We start from the raw sequence: 26,825 nt of genomic DNA on the forward strand, positions 1-26,825 counted from the left end.
AAGCTGCCTCATCAGTTATATTTCTACAGCATGCTGTGTGCCCTAAATTGGTGGTAAACTAACTGGCCGACCAAGGGGCTACATGAATGGATAATCAGCTAACAGTATACTGTGCAGTCCGGAGAAGGCAACGGCACCCCACTCCAGTACTCTTGCCTGGAAAATCCCATGGACGGAGGAGCCTGGTAGGCTGCAGTCCATGGGGTCGCTAAGAATTGGGCACGACTGAGCGACTTCACTTTCACTTTTCACTTTCATGCATTGGAGAAGGAAATGGCAACCCACTCCAGTGTTCTTGCCTGGAGAATCCCAGGGACAGAGGAGCCTAGTGGGCTGCCGTCCATGGGGTCGCAGAGTCGGACATGACTGAAGCGACTTAGCAGCAGCAGCAGCATACTGTGCAGTCAGCCCTCCTTCTCGTGGGGACTCCATTCTAAAACTTTCGTCTCGCTAAATATCTACAAAGACAGTATTTACATGTCCTTCAAGGTCATAGTAATGCTTCAGAAGTAATCTTGCTGCAAACTCTGTTTTTTAGTGCAGCATAGACGTGCAAAAGCCCTGGACTAGGGCAGGGACCCAGATTGAGCACAATAATCTTCACCACTCTGCTCCCACTGCCTTGCATAATGCCCAGCACATAGTAGGTGCTCAGGAAATGTTACAGTCCATGAAAATGTTAAAACTCTTCCTACTGGAAGAAAAATTTGACCCTATCATTTTTAGGATTTTTTTGGGGTGGGGGGCAGGCTATGGGGAGCATCAAAAACATCTCTAATTAAAGGAAACTTTAGAAACATTTCCAGAAATTCTTTTAAAGCATTAAATGGAAATCTAGAATTGAAAGCCAAAATTTCAAGTCCCATGCATGTCTCAACTCCTGGGAGAACTAAGCATTTGGTGAATATGATTGCCTACTGCAGCAAATATTATGTCTCTTTACATCCGTTTTCTCTCAAATCTCCATTTTATTTTATTTTTTGTAGCTGGAAGCCAAACATCTGGAAAGACAATCTGGCTCAGAAACCAGTTGCTGGAGATGCTGCTCAGCGTAATATCTTCTTCCCAACTTCATCTGTCCTCTGAGTAAGTAGTTCCAGAAAGAGTGATTTGCCACAAGGCTGCTTCATACAGGGTGCAGTATTAAGACCTTTACTTAATGAAAAGTTTAGCATCTCTGAGTTGGTTTTCTGCACTAGTCAGAAAGAAAATTATATTCTCTCCACCCAATAAAGCAGACCTTGCCCTAAGACATTCTGATGCAAATGTTAAATGGGCATGAGTAACTCAAAGCAGATTTGGTTTCATTACAATAAACTCTTCCTGTCACCATCGCTGAAGTGTAATTGTTATTGTCTTGGCAGTTGTGATAATCACTGATTTTGATGTCCTGTACTTGGCAGACAATGGAATGGAGAAATGGTTAGCCTAAATAGCATCTATCATGGAAAAGGCTTGCCAAATTCTTCTGCTACTTACTGTTAGTCTTTCAGTTATTTTTCCAAGTTGGAAAAAGAAGTATCTGCCTTCAGTTAACTTTCAAAACAACATGCAGTCATAAAATTCCATTAACTCTGTTGGACCACCTGCTTTATCTCGGCTCTGGGGTCACTGATTCAATAGCTATTTGTTGAGTACCTACTGTGTGCCAGACACTGTTCCTCCTTCTGAGAACGCCACGCTGAAAAGGTCAGTCCAGACCCTACTCTCACTAAGCTGACCTTTTAGTGTGTGTGTGGTTTGGACAGGGAGGCATCGAGGTGGGGAGTTACCCCTCAGTAAATCAGCCTTGTACAAAGTGCTTTAACGGTCTCTAGATTTCTAGAATCAGTGCATGGCAGAACTGGAAGATGCCTTGGAGGTGAGCTGCATGCGTGTGGAGTCGCTTCAGTCGTGTCGGACTCTGTGCGACCCAATGGACTGCAGCCTGCCAGGCTGCTCTGTCCATGGGATTCTCCAGGCAAGAATACTGGAGCAGGTTGCCATGCCCTCCTCTGGAGGATCTTCCTGACCCAGGGAGATGAGCTAGTCTCTACCTTTTCACCTTTTTGAAAAGGAATGTAATGTAGTGCTTAAGCACTTGGGCTCTGACAACTTCACCTCCTGGGTTCAAATCCCAGCTCTGCCCTCAGGGACCTTAGGGAGGTGACCTAAGCCCTCTATGTCTCTCTTCTACTCATCTTTGTGAAAATAAAATAGATAGATAGAAATAGCTGCCATAGATAGAAATTAATAGGTGGATAACTCTGAGCATGGTGCCTGGGCTATGGTATAAACTCTAACAGCTAACTACTCTCACCATCACCACCACCACAGTCACTTCCATCATCCTCTTCATCGTCATAATGAGGGAAGATGATCAGAGCTCACCAGTCATCCAATTACTAAATGAAGTCATGGCTAAAAGAGAGGACCATCTCTTGACTCCTAGTTTCAGTGGCCATGCCCTCACCTCACCTAATCTGGCAACTGGCGCTGAGACTGCTGCCCAGCCAGGATGGACCCTTTCCTGGCTCTCAGGAACCTCAGGTTTTGCTGAACAATTGCCCCTGAGCATCGGCTCCCGTCTCTCTGTCCTCCATTTCCCTCTAGCAAGTCTGTGTTCTCTAGACACATCGTTTAAAAGTTCATTATTGAAAGTGACAGTTAAACATTTTTTTTTTTGTCTAAACCAATAAAGATGCATAAATAATGTGCTATTCCATTAAGACTAATTCTGAACAGTGTATTTTAAAAGGGAATTAAGTAACAATGATGTGTTTTATGCGACTACATTGATGTCATTAGTGAGTGGCCGGTCAGACACTGTGTAAGCTTGAATAGTAGTGAGCAGGGCTTTATCATTTGGTACATGGTTTCCAGTTGCTTTCAAAAGCTTTGGCCAACTTACGCTTCAGCCATTAATAGGCAAATTCACCTCTTTCACAGCAGCCTTGCCAACATTACCGATCTTTTAAAATGTAATATATACTTTGCTGAGTGATGTCCAGATGTTACCCTTAACCTGCCTCTCCTGGGCGCCTGATGAAGCTGGATGTTATTTGTATTTTCTGGACATGTTGTTTGCTTATGGGCTGAGAGATAATTTATAGCATTTATTGACCCCCTTCCCACCAGGACAAAGGAAGAGATGTTTCTGAACCTGGGGTCCGACTGGTTCCTGCTCTTCGTGCAGGGCCACATGCACCCCAGCACAGTGGTGCTGGGCTTGAAGCTGCTGCTGCACTTTTTGTCAAGCCCCTCCCTCCGAGGGCGATTTAAAGACGGCCTGCCTGCAGGCTCCTGGGTGGAACGCAGCTCCGAGGGCATGGACATCGTGATGGGTGAGTGTGCGGCGCTCTCCAGGAGACAGGGTGCCACCTGGGGATGAGGGCCTGCCGGGACTAAGGGGCCTTCACACTGCCTGCTGTAGCGTGACCTTGACCTTGACCCCTTCCCCCACCTCTGACTTCCTTTTTCAGACTCCTCCCCACATGGCCTCACTGCTCTTCAGATGCTGGGGACTTCTTTCCACTCCTCAAAGTCTCCTTAACTCTTTCCTTCTTGCAGAGGTGCTTCCCCAGCCCTCAACACCAGCACGGCTCTCTGGGCTGATGTGGATTCATCCTTTAGGTCTCGATTTTATGTCACTTCCTCCAGGAGAGGAAGGTCCCACGTCAATTAGAGCACCTCTGTTACATTTTCTTTCTTTCTTTTTTTTGGTGGGGGAGCGGTTTATCATAGTTTACAAGCATATTTTTATTTAGGTATTTAATTCTGTAATGTCTGATCCTCCCACCACATTGTAAATAGCTGATGAAGGCCTGGGGTTCTGTATATTTTTTCAGAACACTACATTCTTATTGCCTATGCAAAGATGTCTTGCTACCTCTAAGGTGGTAGGCACCAGATAAGCATCTGGGTTTGAATGAATGAATGAGCACATCAGAAGTAGAAAAAGAAGTTCTTACCGAGCACACTCTTGTGCTGTATATGCATGACGTATTTCCATCTGGCATGTCTGTAGGACAGGTTGGTGGGAGGGGATTCCTTCCTGTGCCCAGTCCCCATGTTGACCAGAAGCAATTTTTCTCAACTGGATTTTATGCCCTTCTCCCTGATCAATAGATAACCTGAAGAGCCATCCTCCAACGCCTGACCAGAGCCCCTGCCTGCTTCCTGGGTTCCGGGTCTTGAGCGACTTTTTGGCCCACCATGTTCATATTCCAGAAGTCTACCTCATCGTGTCCACCTTCTTCCTCCAGACACCCCTCACAGAGCTGACGGACGGGCCCAAGGTAGGGTCCAGGGGATCTCAGGATGGAGTGGCACACTTGGGTTTCTGACTTCTGTGTCCCCCAAGACTCTCCTCACCTTCCTCTGTGCCTCCCAACTTTCATCCTGACCCACTTCCTTCCCTGGCAGTCCCACCTCCTTGCTTGCTCTTCACATATCCTAGACTTGCTCAGCCTCTGCCTGCCTTGTCCCTCCAAGCAGATCTCTGTTTTGTTCCACTTTTAAGTTTTTCTCCTCTGGGTAGACAAATCGCATGATGGTGGGGGCAACATGGGGAGGCTGGATTGCTGCCACCGCAGACATAGAGCCTCATTCTGTCACCTTCAGAGAAACATGCCCCTGTACCTTAGTAACGCCCCTGCTCTCCCCCTGCATTCTAGTGTGAACCTTACATGCCCTGAGCCTTCTGGCCCACAGGTACCCTTTGCTCAGATGACTTACATCACGGTAGAATGGAAGCCCCCACGAAGGAGCATTGCCGCAGGACTCCACCTTCATCACTTGTGTATTCCAAGGTCATCTTTATCACCTTCTCTCACTGTCGCTGGCAAAGGTCACCTTTTTAAGGCTGAACTGTGTTCCTTCCACGCCTTTCCCAAGTGACTGCATGCCTTAGTATCCTTTTTCTATATTTTCAGCATCTCCTTTTCTACTGATTCTTTCCTCATTGACCATAAGTATGATAAATTATGTCCCTAAAGCCGGAAGCTGCCCCCTTGGCTCGCACTCTTGACCAACTGCTGTCCTGTTTATCGCTCTCCTGGTCCTCCTCCAGAGGAGTCTCCACTCATTGTGGACACCTCACTAGCTTCTCAGTCACTAGAATCCAAGGTTTCTTTGGCTCCTGTTCCTGTGGGATCGGGTTTGGAGTCTGCAGGCAGCATCAAGCCCCTCCCTGATCGGGATCTCATTTGTCTGCCAGCCCATCTTCCTTTCTTATTGGCCTTTTGTGCTGTGGTCCTCGAGTCACCTCCCCAGTAAGACCAGCTGCTTTGCGCTTGCCTGCCCTGGGCCTTTGAGGAGCCCTCTCCCATCTCACCTTCCTGGAAAGCTATCTTCCCTCAGTTCTCCACTCAGATGCCACCTTGGGCTGAGACCCCCTAGACAGCGGGAACCTTTCTCTCTCAGGCCTCATCACGCCTTCGGCTTGTATGGCACCAGCGCATTTATGGCTGCTTCTCTCCGTAGATGCTGAGCACATCAAATTACAGACCCTGCCTCTTGCTCAGCCTCCTGAGCACCTGATAAACAGACCCAGAAATTGTTTCTTGGTCTTGATAGACTTGAGTTAAACTGCACTGTATAGACGTCATTGGAGGGGCACGGCTTTGCCGAGGACTGAAAAATTCACTTCTTGCATATCCTTATATTTGACCTATCTCAATCTTGATATATGTTAATAGTATTACAGATCACACTTTAGAATTTAACATACTCTGATACTTGTGTTTTTTTCCCATACTGTGGCTCGGGAAACAAACATTTGCTGAATGTCAGGACCTGTGACAGATGTTTTACATATTTTATTTCACTTGATATTTATAACAATCCCATGGGGCAGATAATGGAAGTTTCAATTCACAGAGGAGACTGAACTGCCAAGAGGTTAAATAGCTTGCATGAGCCCAGCTTTTAAAGAAGCAAAGTCAGATCGTCCTGCTTGTCAACCCCACGCTCTCTCTGACTGCCCTTGCCCTAAAGCCTTTGAATTTGTCATGTTTTCTGCAATCTCATTTACCAAAATTCACGAAAGTTGATTGGGAGACTGAGCATTGCTGATGTCAGACCCGATGCCAGTTGCTGGTGGGTCTTCAGCCTACCTTAGACGTGTGCGTTTCCCTTATGCTCCAGCAGTGGCTGAAATTCCTCTAATGAACCAGCCACCTGGGCTGCTACTGGGGCCCCCAGAGAAACATGGCATACTGGATGGACAGCCAGTCTCTTGGGTGTGTAGCCCAGGTCTCTTACAGCCCTTGCCTCCTCTTTCAGGACAGCCTGGATGCCATGCTTCAGTGGCTCTTGCATAAACACCACAGGGAAGAAGTCCTCCGGGCAGGGCTGTGCACTGAAGGCGCCCTGCTGCTCCTAGAGATGCTGAAAGCCACCATGAGCCAGGTGAGAGCCGCTCCCCACATGCTGAGAGGCGTTCTGATGGGAAGACAGGCCCAGAAAAGTCAACCTTGACTTTTCCCAGCAACTTTCTCGTAGTGCTGATAATTTGCAGGTATCATTCAAAACTTTTGATAGAAAAGGCAAGGTGATAACTTAGGTGCTCAATGGGAAACCCAGCTTTAATGTCCCCAGTGGAGTTTATGTGTTCTTACCAGAAGACATCTGTTTTCCATTTGTTTAAACATTTGACTTTCTTCCCTGGGAGACTTAAGGCCTCCAGTCAAAGGGAACATTTCTGGGCAACTGCTTTGATTTGAGAGCTAAAGGGGCCCTGTGTTCCCTTGCCTTCTGGGGCCTCTTCCCTCAAGAAGCGCACCTCTACCAGGACAGGTGGGCCTCTCATGAGTGAGCCATCAGGTAGAGACCTGTCTTAGAGAAGACAGATGCCTGCCAGATGCAGACATGACACGGACAGCCTCTGATTCAGGCCTTCAGGTCCACCTTGAAGGTGGGTGGAGAGGTTGTTTTAGAACTGAAGGAAAAGGCCGTGTGACTTGTAAGCAGGACTAACTATGGACCAGGTAACATGAAAAATTCTGGCTTCATTCTATAGACTCTAAAGGCAACTGGAGGTTTGATATGTGTGGAAACCTAACTGCTTCTGTAAAATGATGCATTATTACCTTTAAAATAAGAAAAAAAAAAAAGTAGAAAGTAAAAGTCACCTGAAGCACACCCAACCAGAGATAACCACTGTGAACTTTAGTAGAATGTCTTTCAGACACCTAAGAGTATACCACGGCCCTAGGGAATCAGACCACATAAATTCCTGAAAGTGTTGGTCACCCAGTCAGGTCTGACTCTTTGCGACCCCACAGACTGTAACCTGCCAGGCTCCTCTATCCATGGAATTCTCTAGGCCAGCACACTGGAGTGGATAGCCATTCCCTTCTCCAGGGGATCTTCCCCATCCAGGGACTGAACCCAGGTCTCCCACATTGCAGGCAGATTCTTTACTGCCCGAGCCACCAGGGAAGCACATATTTCCTATTGCCTTTTCTCCCCCAACTTGTTGTTGGGAATCATCTCTATTTGTAGATGGAAATTTATATTGTTTCTCAGAACATTCGTTGTTATAAAAAGTCTGTAATGAGCTTTCTTGAGCACACGTCTGCTCTTTCTGGTTTGATGGCCCCCTTGGTATAAACTCCAGGATGTGGGATACTGGGTCAAGGAACACTTCATGTGCTCACCTTCTCAGGAAGGCCGCAGTAGACATCATACATATATACTCCTCTTGACACACACCCCACAGTCTTGTACAGATGTGCTCGGCCCAGTCCCCACAGCCTCAAGAGGGAGGGGACACACACATATATATATATACTTATGGCTGATTCGTGTTGCTGTATGGTAGACTCCAACACCATACCATTGTAAAGCAACTATCCTCCAATTAAAAATAAATACAAAAATAAATACTCTTTTAGCATGTATTTAGATGATTACATGTTTTTTTCTTTTAACCAGTTACCTCTGATGAATTAAATCAATAGATTTCCTCGCATTCTTGCAAAGATCTCACTTTCTCACTCTGTTCTTATTCTTTTAGCATACTTCCTTATTCTGCTTGTAAATATTTTATTTATGATTTTGCAGTCATGTTCATAAGTTATATTAGGTTTCAGTTTTCTTTTTTCACACATTGTCAGGTTTTGATATCAGTATTATGCTAGTTTTATTTAAAAAAGATTCTTTCATTCAAGAAGATGCTAAATCCATGACTCATATTATTTAAATCATTCCTACGAAACAGCTTCGGCCTGAATTTTTTTCTATTATCACCTTGCTTAGGCTTTTAAATGTCTCCTTGACCTAGTTTAGGTAATTGATAATTTTTAAAAATCTTCCCAAGTATTCAGGTTGCATAAATGGTATCCTTTAATTCATTTAATTTTCTTTGTGATTATTTTCCTCTTCTTATTCTTAATTTGTAAGTTCATACTCTTTCTTTACCTCGCCCATCCTATTACTTAAGGAGCTGAAGATTTGTGGATTTATAAAGAACAACTTTGGGTATATATGTCATTCCCCTTCACTTTTTTCTGGCTAGTTCTAAAATTTTGATATTTGACATCTTCAATTTTGTTGTTTTCTAGAGTTTCTGCGGTTGCAGATTTAAAGAAATTTTTTATTAAAAAAAGAGATATTTTTGATTCATCTTTTTCCAATGTCCATGTAGTTAAACTTTTTTTTAAATTGCTGTTGTTTATTTCCAGTTTATTTCTGTCCTAGTCAGAGCAAGCGATCTTTACACTTTCTATCTGTGGGAAATTTATTCATGGCTTTGTTGTAGACCTAATGTGCAGTTAATTTGAGGATAGCTGAAAAAAAATTGTTTTACAGCATAGAAAGTTTATTACTTTTTAAATCAATGCTATTTAGAAAAAGCAAACCAAAGAAATAACATGAAAGCATTTAAAATGAAGGAAATACCTAGTATGCAGACAGCAGTAAAAAATAAGACCAAACATTGACTTTATAACAGCAAACATAAAACGGTTAACTATTGTATAACAGATGTGACCCTTAAACAGTCTTCTGGGATCTAACAAACATATAACAGAAGCAAAGTCAGAGGCAGACTTTGGTTCAGTGAAGCTATCTGCCATGAAAGCATCATTTACCAAATATGATAGACAAGCACCAAAATCTAAAAGGCAAAAACTGAAAGGATAAGAGAAGATCAGAAATAGAATTGTAGTGAATGTCTCTCTCGGTTTATTTATCTTGCTTATAACTTTACTTTGCTTGCTGTTATTCCCTTGCACAGGGATAACCATAGATATGTTTGCTTCCTTGAGCTTGGTGTCAATGGAACCCTACAGTATGTACCCTTTTGCATCTCGAATCTGCTTGCAATGCAGGAGATCTGGGGTCGATCCCTGGGTTGGGAAGATCCCCCGGAGAAAGGAATGGCTACCCACTGCAGTATTCTGGCCTGGAGACTTCCATGGACTGTATAGTCCGTCGGGTCGCAAAGAGTCGGACACCACTGAGTTCACTCAATACAGGAGGAATTCGCTTGTGTTGTATATGTTTGTAGTTCCTTTTTTTTTTAATTGTTCAGTAGTATTTTATTGTGATAATGGATCAGCATTTATTCCTTCTGAGTTGTTTCCATGTGGAAATATTATGCATAAAGCTGCTATGTACATATCTTTTGATGGACATACACACTTCTTTCTGTTAGAAATATACCCGGATGAAATTGTGGTTAGGCTGTGCACATGATTTGTTTTAGTGGATATTGCCAAATAGTCTCCAAAATGAAGAGTCAGTTTACACTCACTAGCTCTTATTCTGGGAAGGTTCCAGTTGCTCCAGGTCCTTGTCAATGTTTAGCATTGTTGGTCTTCTAGATGTTAGCCATTCTGCTGTGTGCAACTATCCTTGGGAGCAGACAGCATTTCCTTCCTTGTGCAAATATAGACACTGTGGAGGTTAACTCACTCGGGCAGGATCACAGAGCGAGAGCACGGTGGAAACATGTGTGTCCAGCATTAATATTTCATTCTGGGGCACCTGCCCCCGGGATCCAGCCTGGTGCTTTGCCTAAGCACCTTCGGGGGATGCCCTGCCCCCGGGATCCAGCCTGGCGCTTCGCCTAAGCACCTTCAGGGGATGCCTGAACAAATTCTATATCTGACCTTATCTCCCAGCTTCTTCTATATTCACCCTGTACTAGCCACTATGAAAATAAGCTTGAAGCACTAAAATGTCTCATTTAATTCTCACTACAATCTTAAGAAAGGGGTCATATTATTACTAGGAGTCTTGCAACAAGGCGTCTTGTTGAGAGGCTCAGAAAGGAGGTCTTCTCTCCAGATCTCAAGTCCTCTGGCTCCTATGCAGCCCCGAGTCATGCCCCCACATGCTGCCTCTCATGAAGCGTGTCCACAGCCCTCGACAGGTTCTGGAGACAGCGCCTGGGAACGGACATTCCCGGCCAGTGTGCTGCAGTTCCTTGGCCTCGTGCACAGCGCCTACCCCCAGGATCCAGCCTGGCGGGCCCCTGAGTTCCTCCAGACCTTGGCTGCGGTCACCTTCCCCCTGGGAACCCAGAAGGTAAGACACACCTCTGCCTTGCCCCGGTGAGAGCAGGGGTGAGCATCATCGCCCTTCAAGGACAAAATGCCTTCACACCCCTCCCCGGATGAAAATGCATTTTGAGTCAACCTAGCCAAAACCCTAAGTAAACAACTCCGGTAGTTTTCCTTCTCTTTATGAGGTCCAGCTTCAGCTCATTTTTGGCTCTGAGATTCAATAAGTTTTTGAGTTGTCAGGAAATCTCAGTAGTGAGAAATTTGATGGTAGATTAAATCCAGATCTACATAGAATACCCACACATGAAGCATGAGGAAATCACAGATTCCACTCCAGGAAGGCCAGGGGTGGGACTGCCATAGGCCCCGTCTTCTTTCCAGGACCCTGGTTCTGTTGGCAGGCCATGGTGCCTTTCAATCAGAGGGCTTGCTGAGCCCCAGCTGGTAGGGCAGAGGGACCACCTGGGTCTTGAGGACAAGGGGTCAGTGTCGGGTAGAGAACACTATGGGAAGAGATATGAGTGAGTCTGAGAGCAAGAGCCAGTCCCAGCCGGTCAAGGGGACTCGTGAGCGCGGAGCATCTGGGAGCTAAGAACAGCAAGTGAGGACCAGCGTGAAGCGAGGTGCTGGAAAAGGAAGGGCAGAGATCTGCTCATTACCTGCCTTGGTGGAATAGGAGCTGAGACCCAGCCAAGGAGAGTGAATTATCGATTCCTGTCTGCAAATCAGTAACTGTAACCAAAGGAATACGTTAGGCATATTGGTAAGGAGAGGATCCAGAAGTCATACCAAGCGCAATGAGGGCAAGTAATGTTTGCTCCATAATTATCTGCTGATCGGCCAAGAGGATGAATATGTTCTTTTAGCTAAGCTTTTCTAGAAGTGTATTCATGGTGCCAGCCTCCATCTCCTGAGCCTGGTGCTTCACATCCCCTAACAAGCCCCGATGCAGGAGATGTTAAAGGTGGAGGCGAGATTCAGGGAGGTGAAGCTCCACAGACCAGCTCCCTCCCGGGTTAGTGGGGCCATGAGACCCATCTCACAAAAGTGTCGAAAGGGTCGAGAAGATGAAACATGCTGCAGCTTATGTGATTCATAGGTGACTAAACCAAGATTTACACCTCAGTCTCTCACCCCGAAACCTATTCGTTTCCATCAGTCAGTTTAAAATAACAATACATGACCTAACAAAATTTAAGTGTTTAGTTTTAATAAAAAAGACTAACTATAAAGACCAGAAGATTTGCAAAAAGATAAAATGTTTTGATGGGTTACTATCAACTAAAGCAACATACTGGAAAAGTAAGTAAAAAAAAAAGATGTAAGAAAGATCAAAGGCAGCACTGGAGGGGGTGGGGGATGGGACCTCTGCCCAGAAGCTGGGCGACCCCAGCCAGGCAGGGAGGAAGCATGGTTCTACAGACTGCCCCTCACCATTCCGCTCACCTGGAGGAGGACAGGGCCTTAAGTTGGGGGGCTGCCATTCTATGCCCACAGGCCAGGCTCACCATCTGCTGAGTCGGAGTTCCAGCCAGCTCCCTGCCAGTAGCCACAGACCGCAGCCTGACCCAGGGTTCTTCCTCCCCATATTCAGTGGTTCCCACCTGAGGGAGAGCTGGCCCAAGGTCACCTCCCAGTCTACCGTGGATGAGACAGGCCCTGATGCCAGAACTCATATCCCAGCACCTCCTGGCCTCCTTTTAGCTCCAAGTCAGCTCCAAAATACCTTTGTTGCACAGAACATGTGACAGACCTGTTTTCGTGCAGAAGGCAAGTGGCCAAAAGGATTTCTATTTGCTACAATTTTATATGGCATCTTTCCAGCCAAGGCCGCATGGAGCTAATTAATACAGTCACCACCTCCCTAGGTGCCATTAAATTCATTTTACAGCTTAATTAAGAATGGCTGCATTAATTTTATGAATGAGCCAAGGGAGGTGCCAGCAGATGAACTTGCATGAAAAGTTCATGGGCCAAGAGTCAGGAGTCCCTGGCCGCATGTCCTTGGGTGTGTCACCTGGCCTCCCAGCATCTCCATGTCTTCCCAGACGTATCTGGGCTAATGACTCCCATCACATTTATCTCCCAATATTTTTGTAATGTAAAACTGAGAAAGTGAAGACCAAGGCACTTCAGGGTCTTGGATGTCAGACTGGCTCTCGTCCCACTTCTCTTTCCACCTGAGGGTCAACAACATCAGAGCCTGGCAGGCAGTAAGGTGAGGACCCCACAGAAAGGTGGGGACCAGCTCTCTTGACCATATGCCAGGGCCAGGCATGCTGCACGCAGGATTTCTCATCTCATCCTCCCCCATCTCTGCGTGTTCCTTTCCATCATTACCACTAGACTGACGGGGAGCTGTGGCACCGAAGAGGGCAATGCCTTGCCCGGCACACATCCTGGGCTTACTCGCTGAGTGCTGCTGGTCTCTCTAGCTCTGTGCCCAGCTTCTGCCCACCACAGGTTTAGAAGTCACAGCAGGCCACCTCTGAGCCCGCCTACCTCCTCGCAGCCTGTTTCCTTACGTGTTAATGGTTTGGTGAGAATCCCACTGTGCATGTGTCAGATATGAGAGTGCTTTGGGGCAGGGCAGGCAACTCACGCTGGTGTTCTCCTGTCTTTGAGGGGGCCGTGACTGAGTCTGCCCAGAGCACCAGCAGCCCCGAGGCCGAGGCTGAAGGTGACGACGCTGCGGAGGGTCTACAGGCTCCTGCCGAGTCACATCCCACCCGGAAACAGCTGAAGGAATTCATGCAGCTACTCCTGAGGGAGTTCTTGCTTGGGGCTCCAAACCCCAAGCAGTGGGTGCCCCTGGAGGTGCTCCTGGAGGTGGGTTAGAAAGGGCATCATTCGGGCCTGTGTTGTGGGAACAGACCGGGGAGGGTGTGGGCACCAAGAGGGTGGGGTATGCCCAAAGAGCCCCGAGGGCCAGTCTCTTGAGAGAGCTCACCCAAGCATGTCCATGCCAGCTGGTTGGTGGTCAGGAACATCTCCTGGGACTGCAATGATTGGTGGGAGGGAGTCTTTGGGGAACCACAGTGCCCAGCAGAGGGAGCTCACCAAGCAGCAGTGAAGAGATGAAGGACGGCAGGTCTTAGCCAGGTCTCTAGAAACAGTCTGAGGTGGAGATTTTCTGGAAGTGATATATTGGGGGCAGTGCTCTCAGGAAAGCAGAGAAGGGATGTAGAGGAGGATGCGGGAGAAACTAGGAAGGACCTGGCTTCAGAAGTAGCTTGGTTCCCAGGGGAGCTGAGGTGTGCTGTATCTGCATCCCAGAGTTGGCCCCACCTTGAGGTACATGCGAGGTGGTCATTTACTGTTGCCCCACCACCACCACTTGTCCTGGGAATGGGCATTGCCTCCTGGGTAAAGCAACTTGATCAGCAGAGGGCAATGCCCCAGAGAAGGGGCACTTGTGAGCTGTTGGCTGTGCACAGTTCCAGCAGCTGCAGCGTTAGCATATGGACCAGGAGAGGGACCGAGTGGACATGGTGGGCACTGAGTGGACATGAGGGCCATGTGGCTGGTGTCTAGCTCAGGGTTTGCTTGCAGGCTTCTCCAGACAACGCCACCACTCAACAGAAGCGGGACTTTCAGTCTGAGATCTTGCTTTCCACCATGGAAATATTTCACGTGATGAGTGGAGGTCATGCATCGATGCTGAGAGGTGAGTGCGGGTGGATGACTTATTCCTCCTGGTTTATGACACAGGGTTGCTGACAGCTGAGTAGGAAGCCACCTCCTGCCAACTGCTGACCCCAGAACCCTAGAGGAAGACTAGGCCGCGGGACTGTGGATGCTTTAGGAACCATGGCAAACTGCCCTCCACCTGTCTGCAATAAGAGCTCAGTGACTGTGCCCGGAGACCCCTGGAATGGCCGTCTTACTACTTTCCATGTCACCCCTGCCATTCCTGATTCAATCAGAGACAAAGTCCTGTCCTCTGAGCCAACATCAGTTATCCTCTAGCTTCAGTATAAAATTTTCTTCTTATGAGAGGAGTCAAAATGTCCACCTGAATTGAAGATTCTTTTGCTCCCCTATGCCTGGGCACAGTAAACAATTCTTAAATGAATGAACCTGGATGAAGATGCTGCCATTGCCCAAAGAAGTTCAAATTGAAACTTCATTCAGAACATTTGGGTCTGGGGCAGCTATAACCTCCCAACAAGATTGTATGAAAGTCCTTTCTGTGGTTCCTGAGCCGTGGAACCCTTAGTGACATGACTGGTGTCCTGGATTCCTCTTGCCCCACAGTGAGGAGACCCTGACTTTTGGTTTTCTGAGCCATCTGAGTATGGTCGGGTAGTGGAGTGATGAAAAGTGAAAGCTTGGTAGCCCTGTTCTGAGCGTGGCTCTATGACTGGACGGTGGCATTACTCCAGGCAGAGGCAGGACCATGTGAGTGAGGAGAACGGTCATGGGTAACTTAGAGGGTTGTTAATGAGAATTAACTGAGATGCTTGCATCCATGTCTGAGCACAGTGTGTGCTGTGTTGGTGAGCACAGATGGGCGATCTGATCTTACAGCTTCATCCTCTTCCCCACATAACAACAGGGACTTGGGTCACCATGACAGCCTTCCCATTGCCTATGCCTTAAATTCTCATCCACTCTTCTTCCAAATGGTCACTGGAGGATGTGCTGCTCCTCACTTGCCTCCTCCCTCTTGGTTCATATCACTGACTATTCAATATCACTTTGAATAAACATGCATTCATTGGGTACCTACAGTATATAAGATCCTGTTTTTGAAGCAACGGTTATACAGATTACAATGAGATGGACAGAGGTGAGTAAGACGTGGCTGGTTCCTGAGAGGAGCTTGGAGACTGTTGTGCAAAGAAGGCAATTCAGACGGCTGATTTCTCAGCCTTGGTCTGTCGCCCTCTCCCACCCTCCAGGCAGTAGAGAGCCTCAGCCGGATGCAGAAGCTGCTGCTGCTCCTTCCCTTGCCAACATCTCCCACTTCATCCAGAAGCTGGTGGAGAAGCTGTACAGTGGAATGTTCTCGGCAGACCCCAGACACATCCTTCTCTTCATCACGGAGCACATCATGGTGGTAAGAACCTCACACTGGCCGTGGTGGTAAGCTGCCTGCTGAGGAGGTGTCTGCTGATTGCCGTCCACTTGGTCCAGACTCACCTGCTGTCCTTCCTGGGAGCAGAATCTGAGCTGGGCGGGAGGAGGGGGAGCACTTTACCGCCCCGGCAACGCTTGGTGGCTGCTGAACACCCTGCAGTGTTCTCACCTTGGACCACCCGAGACACATCTCCGTGGTCGGGGCCACAGCCTGCTGCACGGGCGCCTCAGCTCTGTCCTCGCCTAGACGCTGCACACCCGCTTTGGGTTTTATTGTGAATGTTAGTTTAGTCTTTGTTGCTGTTCAGTTGGTAAGATGTGTCTGACTCTTTGTGACCCCGTGGACTGTAGCATACCAGGCTCCTCTGTCCCCCACTATCTCCCAGAATTTGCTCAAATTCATGTCCATTGAGACGATGATGCTATCTAACCATCTCAGCCTGCCTCCCCTTTCTCCTTTAGCCTTCAGTCTTTCCCAGATCAGGGTCTTTTCCAGTTAGTTAGCTCTTCACATCAGGTGGCCAAAGTATTGGATTTCAGCCTAATTATTGTTATTCCTCATCAACAAACAGTCAAGAGGTCTTTACGGCCAAAAGTTCTATTTCATTTTCTCCTATAAAATCCAGTTCCATTTGTCATATTTGGGCCTTCCTGAAATTGAAGCCAGAGTCTGTTTTTATCTGGTCCGATTTCTCTTGCATGTGTCCTCTCTCGCTCTCTCTCCATCTACATGCACATCCACGCGTGTCAATGCATGCCTGCAGATACGTGCTTACATGTAAGTCTGTGTGTGCATGTGTGCACACATTCTTTATTGTATGTGTGTACACATGCACACACACAGATTCACAAAATCTCAGAATGCCAGAGCTGAACTCTGTTTTGACCCTTGCTGCTTCCCATTTCATTCTGGAAACCTTTCCTGACAAGTGGCCATTCACTTTTTTGTGAGGAGCCCTTCTGTGGTGTGAGGGAGTTCAAGGCAGCAGGACACCCGTGACGTTTGGAAAGCACTTTCTCTTACAAGCTGAAATCTGCCTCCAGAAGCTCGTGCCCGCAGCTCCCGGTGTGTTCTCTGCAGCGGGATCCAGGAGCCCCTCTCCTTCCTCTTCATGCCTTGTAGAGAAAGGGGCACAGTGCCCCCAGCACCTTCTGTCTGTGGAGGCACCTGCATACTCCAGGACAGGGCCTTGGCACACTTCCTAGAGTGGTATTCAGTCTGGCTGATGCTCAGTTCTAGGCCACCTGAAAAGAAGGTATTCAGAGGCTTCTTCAAAAATAACTCCAAGAAGGGAGAAATATCCCTTGTCAGCTCCAAGGGGATTAAAATCAGATTCTTGGGAGGTTGTGTCGAGAATGAGAGTAGCCACCAAGTTCCTATCTTAGCGAGTTTGGGTTCCTATTACGGAAAGCTATAGACTGGGGAACTTAGCAGCAAACATTTATTTCTCAGAGTTCTAGAGGTTGGGAAGTCCAAGGTCAAAGTGCCAGCTGGTCTGCCAGGGCTCTTTTTCTGGTTTTATAGATGGTCATGTTCTCACTGTACCCTCAACATAATAGAGAGAGAGAGAGTGTGCAAGCTGACCTGTCTCTTCCTATAAGGGCATTAATCCCATCCTGAGGGCTCCATCCTCACTACCTAGTCACCTCCAAGAGATCCCATCTCTAAATACATCACATCCCATCTCTGAATACATAACATTACAATACTAGGGTGTCAACATATGAATTTGGAGGTGGTACTAACAATCAATCCATAGCAGCTCCCTAGTGGTCAAAGCAAATACTCAGAGCTAATACCAAAGCATTGGTGCCTCCTGGGGCTGTTCAGCAGGTGCCAGGCCCCAGGACTCTCACTGCCCACATCCACCACCCTTCTCTCCTGCTCACCACCTGTGACTCTCACAACTCTGAACTTCAGTTTGAAAGATGTGACCCATCTTTGAAAGGAGGAGAGGATGATGACAAAAACATGAGCCCCAAATCCAGCATTTTAAAATAACATTTAATTAGTATAAAACTTGCGTTACCTATGAAATTTGAAGAGAGCGATCTAAAAGTAACAAAGGACCTTCCTAATCTACTGGAAAATTTCGCACATAGCATTTGTTCTATGGATTCTTTTCAATGAAGTCAAACAGATGGATGGCTTCAATGTTCAGACCACAAATCAGGACCTTCTGTCTTAACCCTCTAAAATCTCTCACATACTGAAGTCCATGGGTATTTGAGTGCACATCTCCGTTAGAAAATACAGTGGTTAAGAGGATGACTCAAGTGTCTGGTGTAGGTTTTACTCTTGCTGACCACCTATCTCTCCCATCTCTCAAACTCTCGGCCTTTTTATCCCTAAAGTGTGATCATCTTAGTGTCTACTTCATGGTGTTGTTATGATGTTTAAATGAAGCAATATATGTAAACATATGCAAATAAATGCAAAAATACTTGGCATGGTAACTGGAATAGCATAACAATCTATGCCTGACAACAAGTATTAATAGTTAATAACATGTTTTTAAATCTAGATGCTATCAGTAGCTCGTGCTTGTATACAGAGTGTCAACTTTGTTACATTGGTAACACGGAAAGCTCTGGTTCCCCATGTCTGCTGTACATAATTTGACTATGGTAAACTTTTGATTTTGATACCTATTTTTGGTAGGCTTAAATGTTTGAATTCCCTTTATTGGTCACCCCCTTAATAGAAGATCCAAGGTAGAGGAAGTAGTCCTTTTTTGATTTTAGAAATGTCACGTTTTGAAATACAGAAAGGAATCTGAGACTGTATCATTTTCATGATTAACTGGGTTGGTGTCTAAACCTCAGAGTGTTCCCAAGCACATGTGTGTGTGTTTCTTTTATGACACAGGTCATCGAGAATGCCTCTGCTCAGAAGGACACTGCCATCAGTGCACTGTACAGCAGTCTAAACAAAGTCATCCTTTACAGCCTCTCCAAGCCCCACCAGTCCCTCTCCGAATGCCTCAGCCTCCTCAGCACCCTGGGCTTCCTTCAGGAGCACTGGGACATTCTGTTTGCCACCTATAATTCCAACGCCAGCTTCCTCATGTGTCTCATGCATTGTCTGCTGCTGCTCAGCGCAAGAAGGTTAGAGCCGCTCACCTCAAATCCCTCTATATGGTGAAGAGACCTCCAAAACCCAAAGGGACTTTATCCTAGAAATCTCAATAATGGACATTCTCACACACTGGTATTTTTTCATATCCTTGTTTCTCATGTTTGGTTCAATCCACAAACATGTACTGTCTATCTGCTTGGTTGGGTGAGAGGTCCTTGAACAGTGTAATAATACAGCAAGGTAACGTGGGCCCAGAGAAAGGGGTGCTTGGACATGAATACCCCCAGGAATTCTGGAGCACATGGCCCATAGGGAATCTAAGATGTGAACCACTGCACCCTATTTAGAAGCAGCTATATGACGTGTCGGCAGGAGAATATAAATACAAGGTTCTTGTTCAAAAATTACTAAGAATTTCAAGATTGCGACAGCAGAGCCCAGGCATGGGACCCTTCCGAGTGAGGACCGTACACAATTGTACGAGTCACAGGCCCATGAAGCTGGCCCTGGCCCCATTCCACAAGGAATGAGATTAGTGCCAAGTAAAGGCAGATTTCAATGTTTCAGGAGTCTGCAAAAAGAAATGACCAGTTCTCCTCATGGGGAAACCAAGAGAGGGTGGAGGGAGCCTGTTGGGAGCATAGATGGGATTTAATAAGATAGAAATAAAAAGACAGCTTTTTTTTTTTTTTTTATAGAATGCTTCTGTAAAACATCTGTCATGGAAATTGTCATAGATGCTTGCTTTAACTTGATTAGACAAGTTTTTTTTTTTTTCTTTTTTCATGTTGATGTGTACTGAGTTTGAAGGATAATTATTTGTAACAAAGAACAATGAAATGATCCCAAAGAAACTGGAGTTCATGATGAACAATCTCTTCTCTACTAGTTATCCAGAAGGATTTGGATTGGAACCCAAGCCTAGAATGACTCCTTATCATCAAGTCTTCCTTTCTCCAAATGAAGAAGTGAGAGAAAAAAGAGGGGAAGAATTCCCAAGCTTGAGCGATGGTACATTTTATTTGTTGTTTGTTTGTGGAGGAGTAGATGGATAGTGCTAATTGCTAGGGTTGCATTTTTCATTTTTTCCCCCTAAGACAAGGGAGCAAATACTATGAAGAAGATTCTTTAAAGCCAGAAGAGGTCCTAGAACAATGTAATAATATAGCAAGGTAACGTGGTAGAGAATAAAACTGGAATGATCTTTGTATACAAGAAATAGAATGGATGGATAGATGGATGGATGGATAAAGGGAAAGTTCTGTGGAACTTCGTGAGACTAAGAACTTGGTATACTAACTAAAGGCTGAGAACTTTGCTGTAAGTTGGTTTAACTTCTGAGCTGGTCTCTTGACTTTTCTTTGGGCCACTAGATGTGGAAACGGGTATGCTATCTCACTCAAGCCAAACCTAACCATCTCTCAGCTTTCTTCTCTAGAAAATGGAAATGAAGTAAAGCAACTCATTACTTTATAAGATACTTGGCTTACTGGATTTTATTCTTGGATTTGATAGCATCAAATCAAGTTACAGGGATTGGCAGTTTGTGGGGGTGGGGGTGGGGTGGGGGAAGAAAAGGCAGCCAGATCCATGTATCTGAGAACTTTCTCCCTCTTGATCCAGAATGCCTTAGCAGACCTTCTTCTGCCACTTTAGCTGGCTGACCGTGACACTTACCTTGTGATATCTTGTGATGCCAGGTGGAAGGGATAAGGACCCTTATTTTCTGGTCCCAAAGCCAGTGCTAAAAACCTTGTGTGTTTAGAGTTTACTCTGCTGCAGTCTTAATTACAACATGAATACTTGCATTCTGGGATTTAACTAGTAGAGTGGACAGAACAATGTCCATTCTCCTGGGGTGAAAAAAACAAGCTATAGAGGCTGGTACTGAAGAGGGAGCCAAGTGACCCCAAATCAGAAGACAGGCACAGTTCAGAGTAGAAGGCTAGGCACAGAGCAGTTACAACTGGCTGGATTTGTCCATTTCCCTGCAGATCCTGGGCACGGGATGGGCAGGCAATTGGAAGTATGACCAGAGAGGACTGGCCTGGCTCCTGGGCCCCTGTGTCCATCCCCCTGAGGGGCTAACATGAAAGTCAAGGTTCGAAGGAGCTGTTTGTGGGGAGCTACTTTGTTACCTAGAGCTTACACAGGGTATCTCTCTGTTTGGTATCTAACAGGATTGGGGATGGGAGAAAGAGGCTCATTGAGCCCATCAATCATGTTTCCCAGCTCTGGACATGTGAGGCAGGCAAGACTTGGTGGTGGAGATGGGGGAGAGGCCAGGTCACAAGGATGTTGGTAGCTATTATCCTTGTCCTATGGCTCTACATACTGACAGCTTTCTGGCTGGAGCTTGCAAAGCCGAGGTGATGTTCAAGAAAGATGCACAAAAAAGGAGCATGATATGCCATCTCCTGGCTTTCTCTGGGGGAAGCACTGAGGCTGCTCTGATCATGCGATGTACTCTCTCCATTAGTTCAGCACAATATCCAGAAGACTGTACGGATTCTCTGGCAGCAGCTCGTGGCACAGAGGCGGCAGGAACTGGAGGATACCTTCAAAATCGATCTTTCTGTGAAACCTGGAGAGAGTGAAGTGAAGATTGAGGAGATCACCCCACTCTGGGAAGAGACAATGCTCAAGGCCTGGCAGCATTATCTAGGTCTCTGTCTACTTGGCTTCAGGGAACAGAACTTCTGAGTCTCAAAGAGCCAGGCTTCCCCAGAGTTCCACTCAGGGCCCAGAGCCTTTTACACCACACCTCCTCTGTCATCCCTTTGGTGGGTGGGATTTACATCACCGAAGCCTCATAAGTCTTTGCTCAAAGAACTAATGCTGCTTTGCATCTCAGATGAAAGGAAGGCCAGAGGTGCCAAGCAGGCAAGCAGACTCTAGTGAGAGGAAAGGGCCACATGTTGGAGCTCTCGCCTGGACTCTGGGACTTAGGGTTTTTGGTCCTGCCCTGATAGTCACAGATCCTGTTTGAAACCTTGTGCCAAGTCATGCAGTGACCTGGAGTCTCGGGTTTTTCAAGTTCCAAGTAAAAGTCTTCATCCCAAAGATATTAACATCTTTTGCATTCTATCAGTGACTCAACATTTTTACTCTCGTATTAGTCAATGCCATTGTAGGAATGATGTCTTAAGTTTCATTTTAAAGAGGCCATTACTCACAAGTTATGTCTCACATACTTGTTTTTAAGTTTTTCAGCATCAACAAATCATAATGATTCAAACTTTTAGGCTAGGTTGTCTCCCTTATTGGAGACAGGCCCGCTGGGCTTGTGGCCCTGGATGGCCCCTTGAGAGCCAAGCAAGCTATAGAAATCATGCGTGTCTCCGTCTTAACTTCACCTCTGATGTCTTTGCTTCTCTATCATCAGCATCTGAAAGGAAGTCACTGGCCAGTCGCTCAAACGTTGGACACCACAGCAAAGTTTCTTCATGGAGTGGCAGCTTGTCCTCAGCCATGAGGCTGATGCCTGGGCGGCAGACCAAGGACCCTGAGTGCAAAGCAGAGGTGAGCCCAGACCCCTTTGCCTTAGGAAAAAAACAGCAGACATTTGCTTCAAATACCCATGTGTCATGGCTTTTCTCTCTCTCGTCCCTGGATATGATCTGCTTCCGTGTTCTTCCAAACATTCAAGAGCAATACATGTGGCTTCCCAGTAGAGCCTACATCTAGGGGAGTCAGGTCTTAGGTTAGCTTTAGCCAGAAGTTAATATGGGCACCACTTGAGCGCCAAGAGCAGCTGTTCCTTAAGGCGTTGAAATCCAAACCAATCCTCGTGACCATTTTCTTTGAGTCAGGTGTACTGCAAGAGCCCTACCCCACAGCTCAGCAGGAGCTGAGTATGTGGGCACAGCAAAGGGGGGCAGAAGCGGTGGTGCCATTTTGGGGAGACATGGTGGTGGGTCCTCTTGACCACATGGGGATGATCCATTGGGGTTTTCTAATCCGTGTCTCTAACCAACCTAAAACTCAGCAATACCGACATGATTGTGTGTGTGTGTGTGATCGTGCATGCTGTGGTAAGGGATCTGGAGCACAGCAGGAGTTAGGGGTGTCTCTACTCCATGATGTCCGGGGCCTTAGGTGAGATCATGGGAAAACTCACTCACACATCTGAGGATTGCTGCTGGCTCTGGCCGCGACTGTTGACCAGAACACCTACACATGACTTCATCATGCGTCTTAAGCTTCCTTACTGCCTAGTGGCTGAGTTTTATATTTCCATAGTGAGGGAGAAGAAGAGAGAGAAAAATGGAGACAGGGAGAGAGAAAGGTGGAGGCCCATTGCCTTTCATTACCCAGCTTTGGAAGCCATGCAGCATCACCTCTGCAGCAGTCCTTTTTGGTCCAGACAGGCACAGAGCTCTTCCCAGGTTCATGGGGAGGGCAAAGGTTCTACCTCCTGGCAGGGAGGTGGCAAGGTTCTGCAAGAGCACATCTACTGGAAATATTGCCGAGGCTCTCCTTGGAGAACGCAGTCTGTCATATAGTCTAATGCTGGGGTCACTGACTTACCTTTAGAGGCAGAAGGTAGTCCTTTCATAGTCACAGCCTTAGGATCAAGAGACCTTGGGAAATTCACTTAACTCCTCTGAGTCATTTACCTCCTGACCTCCACAATGGGACAAATACCTGTGGGAAACTGTGAGAAGGGACTCCCCAAGGAGTGGGGTGGATTGTTGGCAGATACATTACACAGTTGGAACTCTGCCCGTATGACTTTGGAGAGCGAGGTTGACTCCATATGCTGTGTGCTCAGAGTCTGGATCCTGCTGTCACCACGAGTCTGTTGTCCACTGGGGTCGGTGCCTGATGGGGAGGGCCCCGTCACTGGATGCTGGGAGAAGAGAGGAATGAGGGGCTGCCTGCAAGTGCCCAGACCTCCTGGGGAAGGGGAGCGTCTTCTTTCCAAGCTTCAGAAACAGTAGACTTCAGGACAAGCAGAGAAAACCCAAGATGGAAAGGAAGACAGAAGATAAAATTGACCAGGCTGGCCGGGCCCGTGGTGTTCAGAGCTGAAGGCAGGCTGTGTCCTCAGTGATTGGCTTGTGGAAGACACTGCTCATTATATTTGTCTACAGACTTACTGGCTGACCGACGGAGTGAATAACAGGTTTCTGTGCCAGCTACATCACACAACTACTTTTAGTCTCATTTTATAGATGTGTGATAAAAATCTAAAAAAAAAAAAAAAAATCTGCAGAGTAGAAATAGGATCTTCATTCATAGTCTCTGCACTGCTGAGCACACACTTAGACAACTCCATAACCTCTCAGAGCTTCAGTTCCTGGACTTCAAACCAGAAATGTGCTCTGCTCACACTACACAGTGTGGAAGCCCCTGGAATGTATCAGTGCTTTCGAAATAGAGCAATTTACAAAATTCCAATTTACTTTATAGCACCTGTGGCTCAGCTGCCCCAACCTTGGAAGCAGGAACACCCCTGCTTGTGCCCAAGCACTTGCTCCTCAGCAGGGCCATTTGTAGCAGCACGGGTCCAGGCCCTCTTCCCTGGGCTTTCTGAAGCTTCCAACTCCTTGACCAAGTTGATTGGTCACTGTCCCCAGGAGGATAGGTTAGTCTGGCTGGGCAGCTGGGGAAGCAACGACTGGGACAGTGGGCGTGCACATGTGTTTTATGGGAACCCCTGCACTACTGATACTGCCTCTTGCCAGGTCACTGGCACCAGCACAGCTGAGCACCTCTGAGTCCTAGGGAGGTCTGTTGAGAAACAACCCATCTGAAAGAAGCTTGAGTGGACAGCAGTGTTTGGGGCCATGTCAGTTTACAGATGACTTATATAATAGCAGTTTGTTCTTGGCTCACATGGTGAGATCTGAAAGAAAGAATATTTGAAGTTGGCTTTGTCTTTGGTGAAGGCAAACTGCTGAAGATGTCTTCTACAGCATTGAGGTCTCATTCATCCATTCGTTCACTCCACAAATTTTTATTGAGTGCTTATTCAGTACTCTGCTCTAAGTACTGAGATTACAGAAGGAAACACCAGCATATTTTCTGCTTCCAAGGAGACTGCATTCTAGTAGGTGAAGACAGACAATAAAAAGATAAATAAGTTTGTAATCTTGGGGTGCTAATTGCAATAAGGAAAAATGGAGCAGTAAGTGAGATAGGGTGAAGAGAGAGGTGCTGGGCCACTTAGATGGAGGTGGCCAGAAGTCTTCTCTGGTACGGAGGTGTGAAAGCCCAGAAATAAGGAAAGATAGGAGCCTTGTCACGCTGGGAAAGAATGGTCAGGCAGGAAGGACCACCAGGCAAAGGCACCGAGGCAGGAGTGTGTTGGAGGTCGTAGGAGAGCAAAGGCCAGTGTGGCTGGACTGCAGTGGGGGCCAGACAGCCTCAGGGTACATGTCCCTCAGCCGTTAGTACCAGGAAGGATTGTGCTTTTCCACAGCAACTTATACAAAGGAAAACTTCTGACATGGTTATGTTTTCCTCTTTCATTTTGGCACTTGGAAGCCAGAGAGGTAAGCATGGCCCAACTTGGGTAACTGCACGTGCCCAGCGGGATAAATTTTTGCAAACACATGTACAAGCACACATGCATTTACACGCACATCTTCTTGGTTGAGCCCCATTTTACCTCCAGCCTATCTTTTCTATAGCTTACTCTGTCTTGTGGAATTTTGAAAGAGAAATCACTTTTGAAACAAAGTGGACCATGCTTTAATTGAAAAAGAGTAACTGCATCTTTGCTGAGCAGCATCTCCTGCCAGTAACTCAGTCTGGGATGGGTACTGTGCCTGGCAGTGCATGGAAGGTTCTTAAAGAATGTGTGTGGAGCTGCCCCGGGCTCTCCCTTCTTTGTGTGGGAAGAAACCCGCCAGCCTGTAGAGCCCACATCCATCCCCCTCCACGCTAGATGCCTTTGTTGGTAACAGAAGGCACAACTTCTCAGGTACATACGTACGCTGTGATGCCATAGGATAAGAACACAACTATTTGCCCTGGGGTCTGTTTAATTATTTTTAAAAATTAATTTTGATTATTACAGCTGATTACACCTCAGTGAGCAATGTAATTGATATTTTCTAATGTATCCCAAGGAACATTTTGTACAACACGCATTTTGTTGTTGAAGGTTAAAGACTCCGTTATTGGTTTTTCCCTAAATATGCCCACATCATTAGTCCCTCCAGTGAGAAGGTCGCCATCTGGAAAAAGCAGCATGGAGACATTATTCAGGCACAAGTGCATGAAATTGGCGTTTCTGCGTCTTCTGTCTCTCTTCTGGAAAGAAGAGGCTTGTAATTAAAGGAGTTGGGTTTGGAGGAAACATTATTCATTCGGTGTTATTCCTCATCATGTCAGCAGCTGACGGCTCTATAGCACTGATAAATTGTTTCTTGGAGGGAGACACACAACGTCCGATTCCCGATGCCTTTTACCTAACTTCATTTTCAGTAGAAAAGGCTTGCTTCTCGGCAGGTGAGCTGAACTTTGAGGCAAGACTGATATGATAGATGGTATTTCTTCTTTTTCTCCCCCTGACCTCCATCACAGTCCCTTCTGGGACCAGAATGTGAAGTCATGGTCTTTACCAGGGTGAAGGCTGTGGGAATGAGTGTATTGGACATAAGTTGGGACCCTGGGCTCCCTTGAGGTCACCAAAGGCCAACTGAGGGTGCCCAGGAAGTCACTTTATTATGCCTCTCTCAACTTGGGGAGATCCAGAGGGCACACTCTGGCCAGCCATCCCTCTTCACAGCAGGTGACTTTGGTCACCTGCTCAGCTTCAGACTTTCTTGTTTAAGAATAGGTTGGGAAAACCCCAACAGCCAGTGTTGGTTTCCCAGTCTTGGCAGATGCACTTCGTTATGGGAAACTCGGTGAGGGGCTGACGGGCATGCTGTGTACTATCTTTACTGCTTTTCCGTGGATCCCAGATTATTCCAAAACATAAAGTATGCCATCTTCTGGTTTTTGTGTTTTTTTTTTTAAGCATCAGCAAAGAGAAAGTGGGCACATGGAACATAGGAGCTGGAAGTCAGGTGGGAAGGGGTTGTGAGGATGAGTGGATGTGAGGAGGGGGATGGGCATGGAGGCAGATCGGGGGGCACTGGGGGTTAAGCAAGAGAATGGCATATTTCTGTTTGTACAGGTTACGTTGGAGTTTAGGGCCCTTGGGAGAAGGGACA

General features: G+C 46.7%; 1 protein-coding gene across 3 annotated transcripts in view; it reads left to right on the top strand.

Moving 5' to 3' along the window:
• The window catches only part of WDFY4 (WDFY family member 4), a 248,632-nt gene that overhangs the window by 107,194 nt on the left and 114,613 nt on the right, over positions 1 to 26,825 (top strand). For all 3 annotated transcript variants that reach the window (XM_070782345.1, XM_070782347.1, XM_070782348.1), the window contains exons 28-39: positions 987 to 1,086; positions 3,118 to 3,323; positions 4,108 to 4,277; positions 6,265 to 6,390; positions 10,351 to 10,515; positions 13,119 to 13,322; positions 14,046 to 14,160; positions 15,398 to 15,555; positions 18,445 to 18,683; positions 19,544 to 19,665; positions 21,134 to 21,319; positions 22,040 to 22,176. In XM_070782345.1, coding sequence (XP_070638446.1) covers positions 987 to 1,086; positions 3,118 to 3,323; positions 4,108 to 4,277; positions 6,265 to 6,390; positions 10,351 to 10,515; positions 13,119 to 13,322; positions 14,046 to 14,160; positions 15,398 to 15,555; positions 18,445 to 18,683; positions 19,544 to 19,665; positions 21,134 to 21,319; positions 22,040 to 22,176 — 1,928 coding nt within the window. The remainder of the gene's footprint in view (positions 1 to 986; positions 1,087 to 3,117; positions 3,324 to 4,107; positions 4,278 to 6,264; positions 6,391 to 10,350; positions 10,516 to 13,118; positions 13,323 to 14,045; positions 14,161 to 15,397; positions 15,556 to 18,444; positions 18,684 to 19,543; positions 19,666 to 21,133; positions 21,320 to 22,039; positions 22,177 to 26,825) is intronic.

The sequence above is a fragment of the Bos indicus genome, chromosome 28 (assembly GCF_029378745.1).
Source record: "Bos indicus isolate NIAB-ARS_2022 breed Sahiwal x Tharparkar chromosome 28, NIAB-ARS_B.indTharparkar_mat_pri_1.0, whole genome shotgun sequence".
In the NCBI taxonomy this organism is placed as follows: Eukaryota; Metazoa; Chordata; class Mammalia; order Artiodactyla; family Bovidae; genus Bos; species Bos indicus.